We start from the raw sequence: 26,681 nt of genomic DNA on the forward strand, positions 1-26,681 counted from the left end.
TCTGTTCTTGTCTTCATCCTGTGTTCTGGTTACACTGAACTGCTCGTAGTGTTCTAATGGAGCATGCTTGTTTTACCTCAGGACATTTGCACATACTGATTCCACTTACGTGGATAATGTTTCTCCCCCGGCCCCCTTCACCTGGTTATATCTTAGCACATTTCAGACTGGGTTTAGCTCAGTCATTCCCAACCTTGGCTGCATATTATAATCTCTTTTGGCACTTAAAAAAATATCCATGCCCTTGCCCCAGACCAATTAAATCGAAACCTCTGAGGAATTTAGGGCAGACATATAATGTTCTGCACCTCAGCTTCCTCAATTAATGATAAAAAATGAAGTAAAATGAGCAGCTAAGGCTGAGAACTATGGGCTTTCAGAAACTGCTTGATACCTCGATTTTGTTTTCCCATTTTACCCTCACTTGTCCTCTTAACTAACTCTGCCACATTCATTTTGGATTTATATTTGATTTTTCTTCCAAGCTATAAGTTCCTTGAGGGCAGGGATTATTTACTGTCTAAGGTGACCAACCTTCCTGATTTTAGCAATGAATGTCCTGAATCCTAGGAAACCCTTTCAGCTTCTGTCAATGTATTCGGCACATAGTAGGTACTCAAATGTTTCTTGACAGTGAAAGAAAAATCATAACTGATATGATGGGGTAGGGCTTTCCTGGCCCACTCCTGGCGGCCACTCTCCCCATGGAAACTTTTAACCTCTTACTGTTTCTAATATTAAGCCTGTAGGTCTGTTGCTCATGCAGCTGTCTGAGCATGGTAATTATTTTCACTCTTATGAGCTCCCTCATAACAAGCTGCGGTAGGAAAGCATGATGTAATTTGCCTGAACCCCTCTAGGATTAGAATCAATGATCTCTGATTAGCAATACCTGTCTGCGAAGCAAGAGAATGTGTGTCAATAGGAATTTTGTTTTCATACGGTTGTGTTTCTTGAATACGTGTAAATTTACCCTGAGAGACCCATTTGTGATACCGCTTAACCCCGAGCCACTGCTGCTGTGGACCAGACAGCTGGTTATACTGTGGTTTGCTAATAACGCTGCTAAGACCGCCATAAACCGGCTGCCAGAGGGAAGTTGCTTTTACCATCACCCATACAGTTCACATTTGGTTTCTTCTATGTAATCCTTGGAAGTGCTTACTACCACCTAATTTCTTTGTTTTCAAGAATACTAATTTGTCTTCCTAGGGTTCTTTATTCATTTCTGTTTTTAAAACTGCTTGAAAAAATGCACAGTCTTTTGCCATGTTCTTGGAAAGAGAGAAGAATAAGACAAAAATCCAGCCCAAAAGGGCCTTATTTTTTTTTTTCCTTCCTCAGAAATTTGCACAAAAGCATATGAGAATGTCATCTTGTTATTTCAATCTTGAAGCTGCTGTGTTGTGGGTACGTAAGGGTGGGGACATTTTCTTAATGAAAGCTTGTGGAGTATTGGTTTCAGCCACTTTCTGAGTGGATCTGTATAACCCAGGCTGCTGCCAAAGGAGTCTGTGTTTTTGTTTGGAAACCTGAAGGGCGCTGTACGATCCTCTCTCTGTAACATCACGTGAAGTGAGTATTTTGGTGGTGAACACGGGGGCAGGACAGAGAAGTGATAGTCTTAGAAAGCTGGCAAGGCTTGACTAGCTACAGACACATGGCATTATACGAAATGGAATTTTAAGAACTCAAGTCCTGCCAGTCACACTTTCCCTGGAGAGGATCTCAAGGGAACTATCTACACAGGTAATGTTCGGGGACTGTGTCCCACTTTATCAGCTGAGTTAGTGTTTAAAGCATAGATCTAGCAAAGCTGGGGTGGAGCAAAACAAATTCGGCCTGATATTGAAATGCTATTTCCTTTTTTTCTTACAAAGCTAAGATCTGGATGTGCTTATGGGAAGAAAAGAGACATATCAGAGCTGACCTTGACACGGGCCCTGAGCTTTCTTTGTCGTATCAGTAGTAAGGATGAAGAGACAGTAGAAAAGCAAAAAACATACACATATGGACACGTTCTTTAAGTGTCTTCAGAGTGTTCAACTTTGACCCCTCCAGTCAGCAGCCCTCCTCTTGGGTGGGGGACGTGGGTGAAGGTGCAGAGAAGGAGTCTGAGACCTGCTCAGCCACGTGAGCTGAGGTGTGGCCCTGTGGCTGGAGAGAGGGGGACAGAATCAAGATATTTGAAAGGTTAGAACTGAGGTCGGGTCCAGGGAGGTTAGCTACGGCATGCAGACTCAGCCTGAGAGTATGCCGGTTCGCACGTGGGTGTCAGCCAGTGGGACCGGAACACAAAAGGCAAAACTGGAAGATGGAGTGTCAGAAGCTCAGGCACAGTGTAAGAGCAACTCAGGATTAGTACCTGGGTCCTAGATTCTGGGTAAAAGGCGTCTGAGTTACAGTCTAGGGAGCCAGCAGTATGGACAGATTACAGTTTTTTTTCTCATTTTCTACCCGGTATATGAACAGGCGTCAAAGTTGGTAGGTGGGCTTGAGCCCATGGGAGGCAGTGAGAAGACTCACCTGCCTGGCGAGGAGAAGCAGGGGAGGACGGCACCAGCCAGCAGTTAGTGTGAACTGCTGGCCGCAGGTCTAGTGCGGTCTTCAAACAGACCCCGCCAACACGTGCCCTGGGGCCGTTCCTGGCCGGCTTTACCCGGCTGTGGTGTTCAAGGGGAAAGGGTGCCAGGACCTACGAGAGGCCTCGAAGCCCCCAGTCATGCTCTGCCCTCTGTGGTCAGCACCTCCTGGCATTCAGCATCCTGAGTTGGGACCGAGTTCTGCAATGAACTGCTTATTAACCTCATTTCCTGAACTCTTCATAACCTTCTTGACCACTTAACCTCGCGTGCGCCTTCATCCACCTGATAATCAGGACCTTCACTTGCTTTGATCCTTTGTTCTTCTCATAATCTTTGCTGCTTTGGGTAAACGTGCTGCTCTATTCCTAGGACGCGTTCTGTGTTTATTGGAGCTCCCTGAAAGGGACACACGTGCTGCTTTACTTATAAATGGAAGTAATTCTTACTATCTTCTTTAACAGTAGATGTCACAATATAATTGGAACCCTGGACGCAAAAGCAAGTAATTATGATAATTTTGATAGGCTGTACAAATGAGGACTATACAAGCTGCAGTGACAGCATGGATGGTGTTGTCAGCTCTTCCTGGAGTGGAGATGAGACTGGTAGTCAAGGAGGGTTTCAAGAGGAAATTAAACTGTAACTGAATCTTGAAGGCTCATAACTAGAGTTTCCCAGTTAGCCCCCAGATGAAGGACACTAAAGATAGAAGAAAAATATGCAGTGAAAAGAAGAATAAAAGAACATAGTTTGTTTAAATGCTCGTCAGTGACCTGGTTTGGTGGGAGTTGTAGCTGGAGAGGTTAGCAGAGTCTGGATGATAAAAGCCTTCTTGAAGAACATGGAAAAGGTGTTTGGGTGTGCTTCCTAGGGTGATGGAGAGCATTGGTGGGTCTTGAGGGGTGCCAGGCAGTGACAAATGTTTGTGTTACAGAATAAACACGCTGATGGCAGCTTATATGACATACTTGACAGGCAAGAAGCTAATTAGGGGATGTTAGGAGAAATTCTATTCAGGAGAGAAAACACTGTGCTTTGAACAAAGACAGGCAGAAGTAGTGGCAGTAAGACGGAATCCACAGGTATTAAATGGAAGAGATGAGGTGATCAGCGTGCTCTGCCATGTGAAGATGGAAAAGGGAGAAAGAGAGAACGTTTTCATAACTTGCAGGTTTCTGATTGGGTGACTAGATGGGTGATGATGCAGTTTTCTGAGAAAGGTCATAAATAAACAAAGAACCACCAGCGTTTTTGTTTGTTTTTTTGTTTTGTTTCTAATGCATATTGTTTTGTTGTTATGGGAGGATTGGTGGTGGGAGGGATCAAAGTAAACAATTAACAATTTTCATTTTGGATTTGTTATGTGAGTACCTGAGGGATCACTGGCTGATGTTCGTCTGGGCCTGGGGTTTAGGAGAGATATTATTAAGATACATTAAGATTAACCATGATTATCCCATCCAGTCCCAAGTCTGCCATCAGTCATGGGATTGGACGGGATAATCATGGTTAATCTGTAGGATGAAAAGAGGAGTCAGAATGGAAGAAGCCTTGGGAAACACTGATGTTTAAGTGGCCGAGGAGCTAGCAGAGGGGAATTAGAACACGGACATCACGGTCCATGGACATCACGGTGCTCGGGGAGCCAATGGGCAAGAGCTTTAAGAAAGGTGTGGTTGACAGGGTAAAATGTGTGTATGAAACAGCGAGTTCCCAGGACAACGGGAATAATGCTTAGAAACCAAAAATGTGAAATTCAGCAAGAGGGCCCTAGAAAATATCATCAATGACTAAATGTTGTCCCAGAACAAAGTGCTTCACAACTTTTCAAGAATGTTGGGCAACTTGTGGGAAAAACTTGTAAAAAATTTTGTCCATCCTTCAACCGACACTTTTATAAATGATAATTTTCCAATAGAAGTTTCTGTGATTATATCTCTTATAATTTCTTTAATTTTTCTGAACTTTGACTACACTGTTTATATAATCTGCACATACAACTGTTTAATGTTGGGCGGTGGTTATTTCAGGCAAGGACCTTAAGCTCATATTCCGTGTTCCTCTGTGTCTCTCACGGAATTTAGTGTGGATCTGGATGCACAGTAAGAGCTTTATGAGCACTTGCAGGACAACAGTCAGACCTCGGTTTTGAATTCCAGATGCATCGCTTGGACGAGCTCTTTAGCTGCTCTGAGATTCAGTCTCCGTATACGCACAACAAGGATGATAATACCTAGTGCACAGAGTTGCTCTGGAGAGTAAAGGAGAGAAAATAAAAGTGCTCGGGGGAGAATCTAGTACAAAAGAAACGCTCAGTAAATGCTGTTATTTTAATGTGATTAGTGTTATCATCTTCTGTCTCCTATAAGTAAACGCTAGAGATGTGGAGATTTTTATCTGGGTTGTTAACTAATGTATCTCAAGGCCTGGCACACAGTAGGTGTTTAATTTTAGGCAGATTTTTTTTTTTAACCTCTAGGTTTTAACTCAGCAACTTGACGATAAGTGTAAGGTAAGAAGATGGAGAATACCAGTTTTGCAAGAAATCTTTCAAAATAATTAAATTAGAGAAATTCTAGATATCTTATAAAATGTCAAGGATACCCTCCCAGGTTTGCCAAGAATAGGGACTTAGAACCTTTCTTTGAATCTCAGCTATCACTGGTGTCAGTTGCTGGACAGGTTTCATTTAACCCCTGCAGGTACTCTGTGCATGAGTGTGCACACCTCTGTCTCATTTCCCTGCGGTGTTGCTGGAGGGTGACTCTGTGCAGAGAGAAGCATCACCATCATCGCCCTGGCACCATCTTGTGCGGCCAGGCTGCCTCCTTCTCTAAGGCTGTACCACGTGGCAAGAGAGGAGCGCCAGCCTGGCTGCAGCTCTCCACACTCTGCTCAGACAGGCCCTGCTTGGTTTTGTTCAGAGCAGAGATGAGCTGTGGATGCCTTTCCTCTGCTCCTGTTGCCTTATTTTCACGTGGGCCTTCCTGTTTGCTCTTGTGCACGTAACCACTTGAGGAGGAATCAGTAGACTGGCTAACAAATCCTCTCCAGAAATAGCTTGATTGTCTTTAAACAGGAAGTTAACCCATGCAGAGCTGTATATAATCCATTTTTTGAAATAATTTAAACCGTCACATCCTGGAGAGTGGTATAATCTCATGTTCATGGTCTGATGTTTACTTGTGTGATTCTGTCACTAAAGCTAAGGGATTTCTTCTTTTTTTTTCCTCTGAAAATTACAATATACTTGAATATACTTAATATACTTTATATACAATATACTTAATGTACTTAATATACTTAAGTGACATCTTCTTTATTAAAAATACTAAAAGATGGAGATGACAAGGAAGAAGTCCTTCCAATTGACCTACGTCAAGACCAGGAGACCAGGGCCTTGGTAGCCTCTTTCCCTTCCCAATCAGGGGGGTTGGAGTCCAATGTAAATATGGTGAGAAGAGACAGAAAAATGACATCTGTCATATATAACTGGGTTTCTTACACTTGCATACTTGTCTTTGGTTCGTGGCATCACTGGTCACCACACAAAATCGGGCCCTTTCTTAGTCCTCTCTCCTTTCTCTTCTTTTAGCGCTGCCGTGTGTCTCCTCCTCCCTGGCTTATATTTCTAGTGATGGCTTCACGGCCAGCCTTTACCAGTGCCCCCTCTGGAACCACTCTTCCCTGAGGAGTAAACTCTGTACTTTCAGAATCTTCACAAGGCATCTCTGCCTGTTTGCCTTTCTTTCCTTCTTTCTTTCCTTCTTTCTCCCTTTCTTCCTTCATTTCTCTTTCCTTCCTTCCTTCCTTCCTTCCTTCCTTCCTTCCTTCCTTCCTTCCTTCCTTCCTTCCTTCCTTCCTGTCTTTCTTTCCTTTCTTTCTTTCTTCCCAGTGCAGGACTTCATTGTTGGTAATCCACAGCGCAGGTTTGAAGAGCTGAAGTGGCATGTTTGGGGAGACTGTTTGCCTTTCTTATAAAGCTGACTCTCTCCCTTAAGGGCATTATCTCCCAAACACCCCTCTCAAGTGGAGGCTAATTGTTCTCCCACTGCCCTTAATAATTCATGTCTAAAACACATCACACTTGTATTTATATGCTCAATAATTATGTGTCCTGAACTACAGTACAACGTGTCTGTTTGCCTGTGCCCCCGTCCAAGGCCAGTTGTCTACACATGGTCATATATTTTTGTAAAATTTCATAAGATATTTTAGCAAAAATTAATTCAGAGCACTGCCTTTTCCCAACTCAACTTCCCTTGAGTCATGCTTCTTCTTCTGTCTGGTGGTGCTGGGGTGGCTGCAGATATTTTGGGGGGCTGGCTAACAGTAAGTTACCACCAAAAGCTGACCTGATGAAGATCAAATAAAGCTCACTGTATGGCGCCGTATCAAGGACAGTGTCATGAAACTGGTGAATTAATGTCTGTAGTTCTTAAATAATATTTAGGTTTCTGCACAAAAAAAACCTGAAATGCCCTGAAATTTTATAGTTATCAAGGATCCCAACTGAGGTTTTCTCAGTCTGACAGTTCAAATTTCACATAATATTATTAACTAAGTTTTATACATGTATCACAGTATAAAGCTAAATAAATATATGAAGCTAAAATAAAAAATTCAAATCTATTAATATAAAACTAAACTGAAATGTACCTTAGCCTAGCTCCGCAGAAAGTAGAGCCTGACGTCGGGGGGTTACGTGCTACTTCATCATCATGGAGTGAACGCTCAGAGGGCAGCAGTGAGGGGGCCAGACGATGCCTCTAACAGGGCTGGCTGCCTCTGAGAGGTGCAGGTGGCTCTGTCGTTGGGGCATACCCCCAAGAAGGTAGCAACTGCATCTCCAGACCGTCTTCCAGTGGGGAGGAAAGGGGCTGCGTTTAAGCGCTGCTCACTTCTCAGTGGTCGAAGGCCCTCGGTGCTCCTCGGAGTTCACATGGGTGAGCCTGGGCATTAACAGGCGAATCCCAGAGCAAGTGTCAACAGGGAAACCCTAGGGTGTGAGAAGAAGAGGGGCTGTCAGATGGCACCACATGAAGTTAGAAAGATTTTGCAGATGCGAGAGACGGGTGAGACCAACAACACTGAAATGTCTGAAATGCAACAGGAAAGCCAAAATTAGCTTTATATTCTCTCTATAGAAAATATTGCAAAAATCCTTGTAATCAGAAAAGTGTCCAAGGAATATTCAGCCTAAAATTATAAGGGGAAAAATATTATAGAGGTATATGAGGCAAATAATAAAAATATTGCATTATTATTTTATGAATATTTTATCATGGAATTGGTCAGCTTTGTAAAACTTATAATTTGGTGTGATTTCTCGTTCTAAATAGATATTCATCTTTGTAAGTAATTTGATGTTGAAATGTTACCTTTTTTCTTGGAAGCTTCCCCCCAAATGTATAAGCTTTAGGACTCACAAAAGCCAGATTGCTCCTGTGCTCAAGTTTATCCTATCTGGAAACAATGAGAAAATAAACAAACAAGTTTTCTTATCTTGTGTCCTCACTTGGCACCAAGCCTTTCTCTCGTCTCTTCACAAACAAGATATTTCAAAGATCAGTTCATGTTTCCTGACTCTTCTCTCCCCACTCGTATGCATACAGAAAACAAAGCAGGCGTTACCAGTGGGGAGAGGGGTAGAAGGAGAGGAAAGACAGGGGAAGTGGATTAAGAGCCACAAACTACTAAGTATTGTGGACAAGGAATGTCACCTGCCATATCAGTAAACAAAGATGTTGCAGCCAGCAAGCCATCAGCCACGGTAGCTGCCATCCCCTGATGGTGCCCCCTGGAGAAAAATCAGGACACTGGGACTAAATAGTTAAGGTGAACATCAAAGGAATAATTTCATTAAATCCAGACACTTGCATCTTCTCACATATAGAAAAGCATTAAATTTATTAACTTGAGACATCTAGTTTTTCTTTAATTAGCAGTAATCTTTTGATGTTCCAACTACCTGTTTTTTTCCCCCATAGTGGCTGTATCAGTTCACATTTCTACCAACAATGAACTAGGGCTCCTCTTTTTCCACATCCTCACCAACATTGATTATTTGTTCTGACAGGTGTGAGCTGATAGCTCACTGTTGTTTTGATTTACATTTTCCCGATGCTTCGTGACGCTGAGTATCTTTTCATGTGCCTGTTGCAGATCAGCTTCAAATTGGCAGACTAGAAGGATGTGGAGGTCCCCTCTTCCACAGGTATATCAAAAATACATCTACCTGTGGAACAATTCTCACAGAATACTTACTGATCTCTGGCAGAAGTGGAACTATAAGGAAAACCACAAAATGGGGTAGGAGAAAAAAAAAAAAAAAAAGAGAAAAGGAAATTGGGACAGGACCTGCCCTGTGGCGATGGAGTGGTGAAAGATGAAAAGCACCCTCACTCTGGAAAGACCCTTCTTCAGCAGGGAGGTTAGCTGGGACAGAAGGGGAGCTTCAGAGGCTTGGAGGAGAGCATAGGAGCCACTCTGTGGCAGACACAACAGAGAGAAACTGGCATAGAGGGTTCGTGTGGTCCCTAGCCCAGGATGCGAGCTGGCTTGTGTGTGCCAGGGCTAGTTGCTGGAGCTTGGGCTCCAGTGGATGGACCCAGGGAGAGGATGGGTTGACTACACAGACGCAAACTCAGGGGCCTGGAATATGGTTAAGGCTGAGGCTTGGAGTGTGTGCAAATGAGCTTGTGTCTGCATAGAAAGCTCCACTGTTGGCTTGCACTAATGGAGGGGTGCAACGCTGCCTACAGGGTGTGGCTTGGCCACAAAGTCTCCCGTGTTTACTTGCTTACATGAAGGGTGGAGAGGGACATTGTCTTAGCTACTGCCTTCACTGCAAGTCCACAGGGCATTCCCTGGCCATAAAGTCCTTCTTGTTAATGAGGTCTGTGTGCCTGCATAACAGGTGATAGAGGACACCACAGAGGACACTTCCCAGTGGACATCTCCTGACATCTCCTGCAGAGGAATACCCAGCAGCTCCTCTTCCAGAGGAAGTGGTCTAGTCCAGCCTACCATGCACAGTAGCTCAGAAACAGATCTAGGGGCTTTGTTTCCAATAACTGGGTAGCAGACCCAGTCTGTAACAGGACTGTAACAACCACAGAGCAAAGAGGAGGGCCCACTCAACACCCAGTGCAGATTCTGGCTAACACAACACCAATCACACCCCCAATCAAAGGGATAACAAGCAGCACACATGGAGGAAAGATGTGGTAGCCATCCATACTAAAAAGAATCCTTGCAACAAAAATATTACATGCACACAGTCTACACAGGGATGTTCCCACATAAAAACAGCCCTTCAAGACCTCAGTAAATAACTGTTACTCCTAAGTTCATTCATAGAGTCAGAGAAGTATAAAATGAAGAGGCTACACTCCCAATTAAAAGAACGAGAGAAATCTCTTGAAAGACCGAACAATGAAATTGATCTCTGCAGTCTACCAGAACTTGAGTTCAATAAGGAGATGATAAAAGCACTGAAGGAAATAAGAGAGGCTATTGATAGAAATGCAGGATACTATAAAAACAAAATAGAAACTATAAAGAGGAGCCAATTAAAAGCAGAAAACTCAATTGCTGAGATAAAAGCCAAGTTAAAGGCAATCAATAGTAGGCTAAATGAATGCAGAGGAATGAATAAGTGATTTAGAAGATAAAATAATGGAAATCACCCAGTCAGAAAAGCAGAGAGAAAACCAAATGAAAAAAAAAAAAAAGAGAAAGCAATATAAGGGACCTGTGGGATAATATAAAGCATGCCAACCTATGCATAATAGGGGTCCCAGAAGGCGATGAAAGAGAAAAGGTGATCAAAAATGTATTTGGAGATTATAACTGAAAACTTCCTAAATATAAAGAAGGAAACAGATATCCAAGTAGAGGAAGCACAAAGGGTCCCAAAAAAGATGGACCCAAACAGAACTACACCAAGACATTTTATAATTAAGATGGCTGAAGTTAAAGGTAAAGAAAAGTTTCTAAAGGCAGCAAATGAAAAATAAAGAGTAGTTACAAGGGAATCCCCATAAGGCTTTCAGCTGATTTCTCTACAGAAACATAACTGGTCAGAAGGGAGTGGCAAGATATATTCAGAGTCCTGAAAGAGATAAACCTGCAACCTAGGATACTCTAGCCAGCAAGACTATCATTTAGAATACAGCTCAAGTGGTAGAGTGCATGCTTAGTATGCATGAAGTCCTGGGTTCAATCTCTAGTACCTTCTCTTAAAATAAATAAACCTAATTACCTCCCTCCATCAAAGTAAAATAATACAATAATACATAATAGAATATAAGGAGAGGTAATGAATTTCTGAGACATGCAAGAATTAAAAGAATATAATACTAAACTTATCCTAAAATAAGTATTGAAAGATCTTCTATAAAAAGAAAAGAAGGAATCAATAGAAAATAGAAAATCACAGTTGGAAATGTGATAACTACAATGAACAGCAAAAGAATAAACACAAAGATATAAAAGAGAACATCAAAATCATAAAAGTTGTAGTGGGGGGGGCAAGAAAATGTAGATTTTTTTCCTCTTTCTTATTAGGATGTGTTTGAGCCTATATGATTACCAGTCTAAAACAAATAGATATAGTAATGGATTAACATATTTGAAAAACAGGGTAACAAATCAAAAGTATGAAATAGAATCACAAAAACAAAAAGCAATCAAGCTAATGCAAAAGAAAATGATCAAACCACAACAGGAAAAACACAAAAAGATAGGAACAAAGAAGAAATACAAAATCAACTGGAAAACAAGGCTTACAATGGCAGTAAACATACATTTATCAATAATTACCATAAATGTCCATAGACTAAATGCTCCAATCAAAAGACATAGAGTGGCAGATTGGATAATAAAACAAGAACCTACAATATGCTGCCTACAAGAGACCCAGTCTAGGGTAAAAGACACACATAGTTTGAAAGTGAGATGATAGAAAACAATATTTCACGCAAATTGAAATGACAAGAAAGCAGGGGTAACAATGCTTGTATCAGACAAATTAGACTTTAAAACAAAGGAAGATAAATAAGGACATTGTGTATGACAAAAGGAGCAATACAAGATGATATTACACTCTTAACGTATATGCACCCAATGTAGGAGCATTTAATATATAAAACAAATACTAACAGACATAAAAGAAGAAATTGATGGGAATACAATTATAATAGGAGACTTTAACACCCTAATAACATCATTGGACAGATCTTCCAGGCAGAAAATCAATAAGGCAATGGAGATACTAAATGACACAATAGCCAGATAGACTTAATTGATATTTTCAGAACATTACACCCCCGCTGCCAAAAAACCCCAACAACATAGAATATACATTCTTTTCAAGTATACATAGAACATTCTCTAGGATAGACCACATACAACACAAGCCTGAATAAACATATAAGGATAGAAATTATTTTAAGCATCTTTTCTGACTGCAATGGCATGAAACTAGAAATCAACTACAGAAAGAATAATGAGAAAAAGTGACCGCATGGAGACTAGACAACATGTTACTAAAAACCCAATGGGCCAACAATGAAATAAAAGAAGAAATTTAAAAATATCTTGAGACAGGTGACAATGAAAACACAACCATACAAAATCTATGGAATACAGCAAAAGCAGTCCCAAGAGGGAAGTTCGTAGTGATACAGTCATGCCCCCAAAACAAGAACAAAGTCAAACTACCTAACCTACCACCTAAAAGAACAGAAAAGGAAGAACAAGCAAAACCTAAAGTTAGTGGAAGGAAAGAAATATTAAAGATCAGGGAGGAAATAAATAAAATAGAGTTTAAAAACCAATAGAAAAGTTAATTAAATCAATAGGCAGGTTTTTTTTGAAAGATAAAAAAAAATCCACAAACCTCTGGCTAGGCTCACCAAGAAGAAAAGAAAGATGACACAAATAAACAAAATAAACAAAAATAAGAAATGAGAGAGGGTAAATTACAACCAACACCATAAAAATACAAAAAGCCATAGAAGAATACCATGTGCCTGTTTCCCATCTATATGACATCTATGGAAAAATGTCTTTTATTTCTTTTTCTTCTCTGATTGCTGTGGCTAGGACTTCCAACACTATGTTGAATAGGAGTGGTGATAGTGGACACCCTTGTGTTCTTCCTGAAAATAGAGGAAAGGCTTTCAGTTTTTCACCATGGAGTATGATGGTAGCTGTGTGTTTGTCATAAATGACCTTTATTATGTTGACATTTGTTCCCTCTATACCCACTTTGATAAGAGTTTTATCAAGATTTTATGTTGAACTTTGTCTAATGCTTTTTCTGTGTCTATTGAGATAATGATGTGATTTTTTTCCTCCTTTTTTTAATGTGGTGTATCACATTGATTGGTGTGCAGATGTTGAATCATTCATGCATTCCTGGAATACATCCAACTTGATCATGGTGCATAATCCTTTATGTGTTGCTAATATTTGTTGAAGATTTTTGCATCTATATTCATCAGAGATATTGGGCTATGATGTTCTGTGTGTGTGTGTGTGTGTGTGTGTGTGTGTGTGTGTGTGTGTGTGTATGTAGTGTTTTTGGCTAGTTTTTGTATCAAGGTAATGGTGTTCTCATAGAACGAATTTGGGAGTATTCTCTTTTCTTTAATTTTTTGGAAAAGTTTGAGAAGAATAGGTATTAAGTCTTCTCTATATGTTTGGTAGAATTCTCCTGTCAAGCCATCAGCCCTGAACATTTGTTTGCTGAGAGTTTTTTTAAAATTCAATTTTAGTACTAGTAATTGGTCTACTCAGATATCTATTTCTTCCTGATTCAATCTTGGGAGATTATATTTCTCTTAGGATAGTTTGTCTTTCTATGATATTGATTATAATTTCTCCTCTTTCTTTTCTTATTATGTTTATTTGAGTCCTCTCTATTTTATCTCAATGAGTCTGGCTAAAGGCTTATCAAGTTTGTTTATCATTTCAAAAAACCAGTTCTTGGTTTCATTGATTTAAAAAAAATTTGTCTCTATTTTATTTATTTCCGCTCATTATTTTATTCCTTCTACTGACATTTGGGCTTTGTTTGTCTTTCATTTTCTAATCCCTTTAGGTATTTTTTAAAAAAATTCCCTTAGGTTTCTATTTGAAATGTTTCTTGTCTCTTGAGGTAGAGCTGTATCACTATAAACTTCCTTTAAACTGCATTTGCTGCATCCCATAGCTTTTGGAAATTTCTGTTTTCACTTTCATTTCTCTCAAGTTATTTTTTGGATCCCTCTTTGATTTCTTCATTGATCCATTGGGTTTTTTTTTTTTTTTTCAGTAGCATGTTGTTTAGTCTCCCCATGGAAATGTTTTTCTCCCTTTTCTTCCTGTAATTGATTTCTAGTTCTATAACATTTTGGTTGGAAAAGGTGCTTGATGTCCTGTCCTCTTAAATTTGTTGAGGCTTGTTTTATGTTCTATCATGTGATTTATCCTGGAGAATATTCTATGTGCACTTGAGAAGAATGCATATTCTGTGGTTTTGGGATTGAATATCCTATAGATATCTATTAAGTTTGACTGGTCTAACACAGAAACAAAGGATAAAAAAGGAAAGCATGGAGATTAACCAAATGCTATTTAAGAACCAATGGGTCAATGGTGAAATCAAAGTTGAAATTAAAAAATACCTTGAGACAAATGAAAGTGAAAGCACAACTACACAAAACTTATGGGACACATAAAATGCAGTGCTAAGAGGAAAGTTTATAGACATGCAGGCCTTTCTCAAAAAAGAAGAACAATCTCAAATAAACAATCTAACCCACCAGCTAAAAGAATTAGAAAAAGTGAGGAAAAAACCCAAAAGTCAGCAGAAGGAAGGAAATAATAAAGATCAGGGAGGAAATAAATAAAATAGAGATTAAAAAAAAATAGAAAAAAGCAATCAAACAAAAAGCTGGTTTTTTGAAAAATTAAATAAAATCGACAAACCTCTGCCAAACTCACAAAGAAGAAAAAAGAGACAGCACAAATTAGCAAAATAAGAAAGGAAAATGGAGTAATTACAACAAATAACATGGAAATACAGAATATCATATGAGAATATTATGAAAAACTATATGGAACCAAAATGGATAACCTAGAGGAGATGGACAAGTTTCAGGAAACATATGGTCCACCAAGACTGAATCAAGAAGAAACTGACCACTTGATCAAACCAATCACTAGAAATGAAATAGAATTAGCAATAAAAACCTCCCTACAAATAAAAGTCCAGGACTGGACAGCTTCACCAGGGAATTCTACCAAACGTACAAAGAAGAACTCATACCAGTCCTTCTCAAACTCTTCCAGAAGACTGAAAAGGAGGGAATACTCCCAAACTCATTCTGTGAAGCCACCATCATCCTGATACCAAAAACAGGCAAAGACACCACCAAAAAAGAGATTTACAGGCCAATATCACTGATGAACATAGATGCAAAAATCCTTACCAAAATACTAGCAAATAGAATCCAAGAGCATATAAAAAAGATTCTACATCATGATCAAGTGGGGTTCATCCCAGGGACACAAGGGTGGTTCAACATATGCAAATCAATCAGTGTAATACATCACACCAACAAGAGAAAGGACAAAAACCACATGATCATCTCAATAGATGCAGAAAAAGCATTTGATAAAATTCGACACCCATTTATGATAAAAATTCTCACCAAACAGGATATAGAGGGAACATATCTCAACATAATAAAAGCCGTATATGACAAACCTTCAGCCAGCATAGTACTCAATGGTGAAAAACTCAAAAGCTTCCCACTAAAATCTGGGACAAGACAAGGATGCCCACTATCACCACTCCTATTCAACATAGTCTTGGACGTCCTGGCCACAGGAATCAGGCAAGAGAGAGAAATAAAAGGGATCCAAATTAGAAAAGAAGAGGTAAAAGTGTCACTATATGCTGACGACATGTTACTATACATAGAAAACTCTAAAAGGTCCACACAAAAACTACTAGAGCTGATCGAAGAATTCAGCAAGGTAGCAGAGTACAAGATTAACATACAAAAATCAGTTACATTTCTTTACACTAACAATGAATCAACAGAAAAAGAAAGTAAAGAAACAACCCCCTTTAAAATAGCACCCAAAGTAATACAATACCTAGGAATAAATCTAACCAAGGAGATGAAAGACTTATACACAGAAAACTATAAAACACTGATTAAGGAAGTTAAAGAAGACTTTAAAAAATGGAAAGATATCCCATGCTCTTGGATTGGAAGAATCAATATTGTTAAAATGGTCACACTGCCCAAGGCAATCTACAGATTTAATACAATCCCTATCAAGTTACCCAGGACATATTTCACAGAACTAGAACAAATCATAATAAAATTTATATGGAACCACAAAAGACCGAGAATTGCCAAAGCATTACTGAAGAGAAAGAAAGAGGCTGGAGGAATAACTCTCCCAGACTTCAGACAATACTATAGAGCTACAATCAACACGATAGCATGGTACTGGTACCAAAACAGACATATAGACCAATGGAACAGAATAGAGAGCCCAGAAATGAACCCATAAACTTTTGGTCAACTAATTTTCGACAAAGGAGGCAAGAATATACAATGGAATAAAGACAGTCTCTTCAGCAAATGGTGTTGGGAAAACTGGACAGCAGCATGTAAAGCAATGAAGCTAGAACACTCCCTTACACCATACACAAAAATAAACTCAAAATGGATCAAAGACTTAAACATAAGACAGGATACAATAAACCTCCTAGAAGAAAATACAGGCAAAACATTATCTGACATACATCTCAAAAATGTTCTTCTAGGGCAGTCTACTCAAGCAATAGGAATAAAAGCAAGAATAAACAAATGGGACCTTGTGAAACTTACAAGCTTCTGCACAGCAAAGGAAACCATAAGTAAAACAAAAAGACAACCTACAGAATGGGAGAAAATTTTTGCAAATGAAACCGACAAAGGCTTGATCTCCAGAATATATAAGCAGCTCATATGACTTAATAAGAAACTAGCAAACAACCCAATCCAAAAATGGGCAGAAGACCTAAAGAAGCAATTCTCCAAGGGAGAAATACAAATGATCAATGGGAACATGAAAAAATGCTCAGTATCACTAATTATTAGAGAAATGCAAATCAAAACTGCAATGAGGTATCACCTCATACCTGTCAGAAAGGCCATCATTAAGAAGTCTACAAATAATAAATGCTGGAGAGGTTATGTAGAAAAGGGAACCCTGTTACACTGCTGGTGGGAACACAGTTTGGTACAGCCACTGTGGAAAACAAGGTGGAGAGTCCTCAAAAGACTAGGAATAGACTTACTGTATGATCCAGGAATCCCACTCCTGGGCATATATCCAGAAGGAATCCTACTTCAGGATGACACCTGCACCCCAGTGTTCATAGCAGCACTCTTTACAATAGCCAAAACATGAAAACAGCCTAAACGTCCATCAATGGATGACTGGATAAAGAAGAAGTTGTATATTTATACAATGGAATACTATTCAGCCATAAAAACCAACAACATAACACCATTTGCAGCAACATGGATGTTCCTGGAGAATGTCATTCTAAGTGAAGTAAGCCAGAAAGAGAAAGAAAAATACCATATGAGATTGCTCATATGTGTAATCTAAAAAAAAAAAAATACATAAATACAAAACAGAAACAGACTTATAGGCATAGAATACAAACTTGTGGTTGCCAAGGGAGCAGGGGGTGGGAAGGGACAGATTGGGATTTCAAAATGTAGAATAAATAAAACAAGATTATACTGTATAGCACAGGGAAATGTATACAACATCTTATGTTAGCACACAGTGAAAAAAATGTGACAATGAATATATATATATGTTCATGTATAACTGAAAAATTGTGCTCTACACTGGAATTTGACACACATTGTGAAATGACTATAACTCAATAAAAAAAAGTTGAAAAAAGTAAGACCACTGTTTCCTTATTGATTTTTTTTGACTGTTCATTGATGTATATGGGCATGTTAAATTTTCTATCATTACTGTGTTACTATCAATTTCTCCCTTTATATCTATTAATTTTTGCTTTATACATTAGGTGCTCTTATATTAGGTGCTCATGTTTACAAATGTATCATCTTTTTGTGTTGATTTCTTTGTCATTATATACTATCCTTCATTGTCTTTTATTATAAACTTTGTTTTAAAATTTACTTTGTTTGATATGAATATTGCTACCCCAGCTTTCTTTACATTTACTGTTTCATGGAATATCATTTTCTATCCTTTCACTTTCAGTCTCTGTGTGTTTTTAGCTCTGAAGTGAGTCTCTTGTCGGCAGCATATAGATTGATCTTGTTTTTTTATATGCAATTGGCAATCATATGTCTTTTGATTGGAATATTTATTCTACTGACATTTAAATTGACTATGTTAGGTATATACTTACTGCCATTTTGTTGTTGGTTTTCTTGTTGGCTTTTGTAGTTCTGCTCTGTTCTTCTCCTTTTAGTCTCTTCCCTTGTGGTTTGATTATATTCTTTAGCACTATGTTTATGTTTCTTTCTTTCTAGTTTTTGTATAGCTATTGTAAGTTTTTGATTTTCGGTTACCATGGAGTTCATATATGTTGACCTATAACTAGATCTACTTGTTTTAAACTGATATTTATTTAAAAATTCTACACTTTTTAACTCTTCTGCCCACAGTGCCTCATGTTTTTGGTGTCGTATTTTTCTTCCTCATGTCTATCCCTTTACTGTTTATTATAGTCATAGTTGATTTTACAGTTTTTTGTCTTTAACCAAGACCCTTTTACACTTCTCATAAGATCAATTTAGTATTGATGAACTCTTTTAGTTTTTGCTTGTCTGTGAAGTTCTTTATCTCTTCTTCCATTTTGAATGATAAGAATGTTGGATAGAGGATCCTAGGTTGCACATTTTTTCTTTCAGGACTTTAACTATATTATGCCACTCCGTTCTGGTATGCAAAGTACTAAAAAATCATCTTACAGCCTTATGGGTTTCCCTTGTATGTGACTTTTTTTCTCTTGCTGTCTTTAAAATTCTCTTTATATTTAACTTTTGCCATTTTTATTATAATATGTCTTGGTGTGGGTATTTTAGCTTCATCTTATGTAGGATTCCTGTGCTTCCTATACCTGGATATCTGTTTCTTTCTTCATGTTTGGGTAGTTTTCAGTTATAATTTCATCAAATACTTTCTCAGCTCTCTCTCTTTCTTCTCCTTCTAGGACCCCTGTAATGTGAAAGTTAGTATGTTTGATGGTGTCCCAGAGATCTCTTAAACTGTCCTCATTACTTTTAATTTGTTTTTCTTTTTCTGTTCTGACTGAGTGATTTCCATTATTCTGTCTTACAGATTACTTAAGCATTTTCTGTATCACCTGTTCTGCTGTTAATTCCCTATAGTGTATTTTTAATTTCAGTTATTGTATTCTTCAGCTCTGATTGGTTCTTTATTATATTTTCTAGTTCTTTGTTAAAATTCTCATTGTGTTAATCTGTTTTTCTTCCCAGTTCAGTTAGCATTCTTACTGCTATTGCTTTGGACTCTTTATCAGGTAAATTATCTGTTTCACTAAGGTTTTTCTTTTCAAGGCTTCTTTCTTATTCTTTTATTTAAAACATATTCTTCTGTCTTTTCAATTTATTTAGCTTTCTCTATCTATGAAATGAGGTGAAACACTTAACTTTCCTGGTGTTGAAGGCATCCCTATGCAGTCTGCATGTTCCCAGTGTCCTTGTGTAGGTGTATCCCTGTGTTGTCTGCATGTGTCCCTTGTCTTTGGTGGGAGAGCTGTATCTGAAGTGAGAACGGGCTCCTCTTTCCCTGGGGTATGCTGGCAGCCACTGCCTTGGTGGGTGGTCTGGAATTAGAGGAGGTGGACCAAGAGCCAGGTGCAAGTTGGGCTTTTCCTATTCTCAGTGATTGTCTCTGCCCTATTGAGTTAGAGCAGTTGCAACAGTGGCAGAGTTGGATTTCTCCACAGTCTGAGGGCAATCTCCACCTTGGTCTGGGAGGTACGAGGGCCTGAAGTCTTGGGACTTCACTTCTGTGCTGCTTTCACTTTTTCCCCAGTGTAGGCACCTTGGTTAGAGCCTGGGTTGGGGCCAGAGAAGTTGATGCCACACCACTGATGTGCTCCCTCCCAAATGTGTACAGAGATCCACAGGACATGCTCCAGTGATGACAGTCTCTTCCCTGGATCTAGCTTCACTAAGATTCTCTTCTTAGTGTGCACAGGGATGCACATTCTGGTGAGATAATGCTGTGATTTATCATGTAGTATGACTTACTGGAATAAGAATCTTCACTCTGGTTTTAAAATAAATATCTCCTCTTCTACTGTAGCCAGATGAAGTAATTCACCTGTGAGCCCAACAGTTTGAATTGAAAGCCATTGTTTGGTTTCTGTTTGGCAACTTCAAAAAATGAATACAGTGCTTTAACATGATTTTGAGAAATAAGTATTTTCAGAATTGACCAAAGCTTTCCATTTTTGCAGAAAATGGGGGGAGGAGCTATCAATGCTTTTCTGACTGCATTTCCTTAGTCGTTAGAAAATAAGGTTGGTTAGATCATCCAGAAGAGGGTCCCTTTTTCTAATTTATACATGGGTGCTGAATGATCTAGCAGTAGGTGGGGTTAGAGGCAGGCTGGTAACGGAGGCCATGAACCTCTAAGGGCTTTGCATGAACAGGTCAGTGTGGGTCAATGTTCTTAGCATTTTTACAAATATTTTCTTTCTTATGTACTAAAAATTGGAGAGACTAATGAGATAATTAAATTGTATTACTTCTTGTGGAAGTCATTACTTCTTGTGGAAACTCAATTCTACAAAGCCTTAAAAGACTGACCACAGTTCCAAATGCGATTGGCCAAAATTTACTCACATTTTCTTTTAGACATTCAATAGACTCCATTTCCTTAGAGTTATAGAAGCTGAGTCCTAAAAATAGTGCCCTAAGACTCTTGCCAACTCAATTTCTAGTGATGGTGCCATGTATAATAGAGATTGAATGGGGTTTTATCTTTTACATGTGAGTTTTGAGTAAGCAGTATTCAAAAGACTATTTTTTAACATTTAGCTTCTTAATTTCTAGATACATTATTTAGGAACTATATTGCTTAGATGTTATTTTAGATGACTCAAAATATACAATTTTTAATGGTAATTTATAGACTTAGGGATTGTGAGTAAGAAGTAAAAAGTCTGTAATATTTTGAAAGGATACGTGTTTCCATCCTGTTCAGAATGTGAGGGTGAACATCCCAGCATCAAACGACCCCTCACTTTCTGCTCCCTCCAAAAACTAACACCTCTATGTTGGTTAGGGGTCCTGTGAGAAAGTACCATAAGCTGTGTAACTTAAACAATAAAAAAAAAAATCATTATCTCACAGTTCTGGAGGCTAGAAGTCCAGAATCAAGGTGTGAGCAGAGTTGATTCCTTCTGAGAGCTGTGAGGGAGAATTTGTTACATGCCACTCCCCTAATCTCTGGTGGTTTGCCAGCAATCTTTGGTGTCCCCTGGCATGCAGAATCATTATCCTGGTTTCTGCCTTCATCACTGCATGGCATTCTCCCGGTGTGCTTGTCTGTTTCTTCACAGAGCGTTCTTTTGTTGGTCATGTTGGATTAGGAACCCACCATATTCTGGGACAACTGCATTTTAGCTAATTGCATCTGCGGCAACCCTATTTCCATAATTCTGTCATAATTCTGAGGCACTAGGAATTAAGATTTCAACAGATGAATGCAGGGGGTGCACAGTTCAACCCATAAGAAAGTCCAAAGGTCTTTTTCAAAAAGGGTTGGCATCCTGAATTCTGCTGGCGTAGTTGTTTCATTGAGTTGTGGTAGCTGCAGTTTTCTGGGTGGTGTCTGAAGGTCTGTAACTAAATGCTGCCGTCTATGAAATGCTGTTGTTCTGTACTCATGCCAGAGTCGGGGTCAAACCAGTGTCTGAGTCTTAGCTATCTGACCTCACAATAAACAAGTGAGGTCACTAAACCATGAAAAGTTAAAGTCTCCAATAGAGTGGCTCTCTCTCTGTAATTTCAGCTCCAATTCGCAACTTCAGATAAGTTATTCAGTTTCTAGACACGATTATTGCAGTTCCAGTGTTCTTTAAGTGTCTAAGTAATTGCTATCACGCAAATCAATGGAAAACTGGTCTGAAGCTGAAATAAAAATTTGCAGATACTAAATACTATATACAAAAAGATAAATAGTAAGGCCTTATTGTATAGCAGAGGGAACTATATTTAACATCTTGTAATAAACTATAATGAAAAAGAATATGAAAAGAAATATATATATCTAAATCACTATGCTGTGCATCAGAAATTAACACATTATAAACTAACTATACTTCAGTTAAAAAAATCTGTATCTTAAAATATAAAACATGAACTTCTCTGTAATAAATGGTTCTCTTTCTCATCAGCAGTGATTAAGTCACTTTGTAGCCATCTCAGCTGAGAGGTGATAGCAGGGAGCAGAGCAGAGAGTGAGCTCCTTTCTGCTTGCTTTCATGTCCTCCTTGATCAGGGGTCAGGCTCTCTGTCCAGGAAGCTGTTTCCACGGCAGCCTGGGATGGTGGGGAAAGGGATGTGGGTGACAAGTGTCCAGCTTCACACTCAGGGCCCCTCAAAAGGTGAGGAGTGTTTACAAGCCCTGAAACTACCAATGCTATTGATGTGGGGGTGTGGAGTCTAATCTACTGTAATAACCATTATCACACTTACAAAGCATGTTTTCTTAAAAACTGTGTCTTTCAAAGCCTTCTAGAGACTTCTTTTTTGTGGATTATCCAACTTGCATTACCAATACCTGATTTTTGATTTTTAAAAATAATCAGCCCTCTAAAGATCTCAAGTTATGGGTTTTCTCCTCCAGTCACTCTCTCTCTCTCTCTCCCCACCCCCACCCTTCTCCAGTCTGCTTTTGGCATTCTTTGGATTTTGTTTTTATTCTTTGATACTTTTGTTTGTTGTGTTGCTTCTGCTCTCATCTAAGTGACATTAAGTAATACAAATATCTCTCAGTATTTGCAGCAATTTTCCCCCCAAATAATAAAAAGTTATATTCCACTCTGATTGAATTGAATATCCTATTTTATTAAACATGGACAAAAGTGTAGATAATTTTACTGATTTGTAAGTGACATTAACTAGTTAATATTTTCATTATTTTTGGAAGATTTAACGTATTTTAGTTTGTGCATGTGAAAATACGAATGTAGGTTATATTGTGAACCAGAATAATGAATGAATCAGAGAAAGAAAACTTGATCCAGTTTTCTCTCCTTTTTGGAAGGGTGTATGGGAGGATGGCTTGGGTTTTTTAGTTCTTATCTATGGAAGGGGTACTTGAAATTGTAAAGCACTGTGTTTCTGAATTAGTTTGCTCCTCCGTCTTGGCCGTTGTTCATTGCCGTATTAGCAGAGAAACAGATTCTCACTGAGAGTGTGTGACACTTTTGCTTAACATGTAAGCTCAGTATCAATGTCATATGAGGTAAAGAAAGTGTCCACATGATTTTTTGCCTTTGAGGTGGTCCTTGTAGAATCTACTGAAGTGATATTTTGCGTTTATAGGTCTAGAGATCGTTTAAAGACTGGAGTTACACGTGTTTTCCATGATTATTTCTATTTTAATTAGATACATGAGATCCAAAGAAATTCCATTTGGACTAATTTTTTAAAATAGATTTTACTTGGGATAAACGGAGAGAAAGAGAGGTGAGTATTATTGTAATAAAGAGAACAGATAAACAGGAATTACCTATTCACAAGGCAAGAGGAGAGAAGCCAGCTGCACCTAGGTTTGTGTTTACATTTGCTGATGCAGACAGATTGGAAACGCAGCCCACTGGCCCACCTCTGGCAGACTCGGTCCTGTGGGTGTCAGCCACATCTGTCAGAGTTTAGTGTCCACGCGACTCAGCCAAGGTGCTTTTGTTAAATATGCCGCATGTATATTTCCCTCCCCGCCCCCATCGTTGATTTAGTAGATCTGGGTGACCTTCTGAGATGTGGGCAACATTTTTTTTCCTTCTTGGAAAGTATTTATTTCTATATTTCTGCCCCATGATAGGTAATTTTTATCAGGTAACTCATTCCAAAAATGGTTGAGAAAAAGTTGCTTTCCATAGAACTGATGTAATGCACACAATGTTTTCATGAAATTGCTTACACCGTAAATGCCAAGAGGTGTCGGCTGTTGGGATGGGGGAGTATTTAGCCTTGCAATGCTAACCTGGCTTCAAGACCCACACCTTTACACAGCCCTTCTCGGCGTCAGGATTGCTGCCTCCCATCCTGCCTGTGTGAAATTCTACAGCAGCCTCTGCCGCTGACTCTTTTATAACCACTTTTTATTTATTTTCACCGGACTTTTAGGAATACATGGCCAGTAAGCAAGCACCCAAGTTGGTTTTTAAAAATAAAGAAGGGACAGGTTACTGGTAGATCTTTCATGCATCTTAATCATAACTGAAACATCTTGTACTGCTTGAAAAAATATTTGCTATAACTAGACTTTATTTATTTTAAAAGATATTAAACAGGCTTTAAAACAGTAAAAGTTAAACAGTAAAAGTACTGATATGGAGACCAGACTGCCAGGCTCCATGGCGTGAATAATTAACTGGCCTAATATTCAGGTAATGTGGATTCTAAGGCCATCTCCTTCCTCAAATCTTTCCGTAGCTTGTCGAGTCCATTATGTCCAGTCAAATGGCTGTCATTAAATCATACAAACTTGAATGGACTTATCAGAACTTAGCAGGACTGGCTGTTTAATACCAAGGACCAACCACAAACAAGATCACGTTGATCAGTTTATACTCACATTTAAGGGGATAGTGGTAATTTAGACACGTCTAGGGAAGTGTTCCATGTGCATATAACAAACTGGGCAGGCAGGAGTATCTAAGAATAAAAGTGAGCAGTGATGAGTTACTCCTTACCTATTCTTCGAATAAACGAAGTTGATTTTTTTCACTCTAAGAAATTGAACCTACATATAGGCTGGGGTCAAGTTATGACGTGCATGGATTCGCAGCTTGGCCCAGCCACTGTGACACACAGTCTTGGGCCGGCCAGCCAGCCAGCCAACCAGGCAGCACTGAATGTGTGCGTCCTCTTTGCCCAGACTTAGTCACCTTTCATGTCAGGCTTCTGATCTGTCAGTGGCATTGCTCCGAGTTCTGACTATCTCACAAATGCTTTTGTGTGAAGAGGATGAACATGTGAAAATGATTCTCTAAGTGTGTATGGAGATATTTCTCTATGGTGCCATCACTTGTACCAGTAAGACACTCTGATCCAATGTCTTCTTGTAGACATCTCTGCAATTCAGGGGAAAAGTAATAGGCCAAAAAGAAGTGTTTCAGAATTGAAATGTAAATACGAGCTAATTAATGAGTGAATTTTCTGTTATTTAGGACAGGGATGCTAGCCTCTCACTGAGCAAATAGAGTAATTACATTATGGTTCCTTTCATCATTAAATAAGCCAATATCCGTTTTATTTTGTAGTGGACTGTGTCTCGGGGTTATAAAATGGTCCTGTTTGCCCCGATCTTCTTCACAGGGCTGGCCTTTGCTGTCCTCTCATCTGTGCATCCAGTGTTTGGTCTGTATGGGTCTCTGTTTCCTGCCATCATTTACGCCGTATTTGGAATGGGACGCCATGTTTCCACAGGTAATAATTTCTGTCTATGCTTATGCTTCTCATGTTACTGATGAAAGGGACTTAAAAGTGGTTGTTTGTTACTGATAACACTTCCAAAGCAATGCTAACTTCACTCCTGATAATATTAGGGCAAATATTATCAGCAAATATTAGTGCAAGACATTCAATTTTCTGTGCCTCCATACATACCGGAATTTGTTACTATGTTTCTATGTAACCAAGGTTATTGTTAAAGATTCTGCACATTTTTAAGTTGTAAAAAGAATGTAAGAGAAGGATAAATGTCCTGAACTTATAATGAAATGCAAGTAAGCACTTTGAGGAAAAGAAAAGACTCTAAAATTTAGTTACTCAAATATTGAACATTATTTTCCATGTAACTGTTATTTGGATTAAGCAATTGTTTACGTTTCTTCCAAGCTAGATTCTGTAATTGCCCGCTATTATTACATCTCTTACATTGCCTAGCTTTGCATTACCAAATAAAATGTGGACCGCCACGGGTAATCTGATACTAGAGCAGGCTGGTGAAAAACACGGGTTTGGGAGTTAGACCTGGGTGTTTGTCTCATTTGCCCTTTGCTATCTGCATGACCTTGGGCAAAGTTTTAAAGGTCTATTTGCTGCTTTCTTGATAGTAAAATGTCAAAAACAATCATGATTGCCACGAGTACTAGATGAGATGATTGATGTGCAAGTGTCTAATTTAGTGCTTGCTACGTAAGAATTAACGAAAGCTATTAGTTATCATCGCGAAAAATGGTAACTTCATCTTACATATGAAGATAATAATAATAAAAACACATAAGAGGAAAGATCCATGAAGGCATTTCTGTCCATTTTGTGTATGTAAGATCTCAGTCTGTAAGGAATACATTTTCGTGTCAGTTTCTTCAGTGGTCAGTTTGTGTTACTGAAGAAAACTTTATTATCCTACAGTTTTAGAGATCAGAAGTCTGAAACAAGGCTCATAGGTCTAAAACTGAGGTGTCGGTGGGCTGCATTCCTTTCTGAAAGTTCTAGGGAACAATTCATTTTCTTAACTTTTCCAGCTTCTAGAGGCCCCTGCATGCCTGGTGCGAGGCACCTTCCTCCATCTTCACAGCCAACAGTGTGGCATCTTTAAACCTCTTTCCAATTCTGATCTTTTGCCTCCATCTTCCATATTTAAAGGGCCACTATGATTACACGGGGCCTGCCTGGACAATTTAGGATAATCTGCTTATTTTAAGGTCAGCTGATTAGCAACCTTAATTCCATCTGAAGCATTAATTACCCTTTGCCATGTAGCGCACTACTTACAGGATATGGACTCATTTGGAAGGCCACGATTCTGCCTGCAGCACTGGTACATTGG

At 38.9% G+C, this 26,681-nt stretch overlaps 1 protein-coding gene across 3 annotated transcripts in view; it reads left to right on the plus strand.

The window, feature by feature from the left end:
- Window positions 1-26,681, plus strand: part of SLC26A7 (solute carrier family 26 member 7) — a 133,998-nt gene that overhangs the window by 9,325 nt on the left and 97,992 nt on the right. For all 3 annotated transcript variants that reach the window (XM_074352617.1, XM_074352616.1, XM_074352618.1), the window contains exon 3: window positions 25,223-25,333. In XM_074352617.1, coding sequence (XP_074208718.1) covers window positions 25,223-25,333 — 111 coding nt within the window. The remainder of the gene's footprint in view (window positions 1-25,222; window positions 25,334-26,681) is intronic.

This window comes from Camelus bactrianus, chromosome 25, assembly GCF_048773025.1.
Source record: "Camelus bactrianus isolate YW-2024 breed Bactrian camel chromosome 25, ASM4877302v1, whole genome shotgun sequence".
Classification (NCBI taxonomy): domain Eukaryota; kingdom Metazoa; phylum Chordata; class Mammalia; order Artiodactyla; family Camelidae; genus Camelus; species Camelus bactrianus.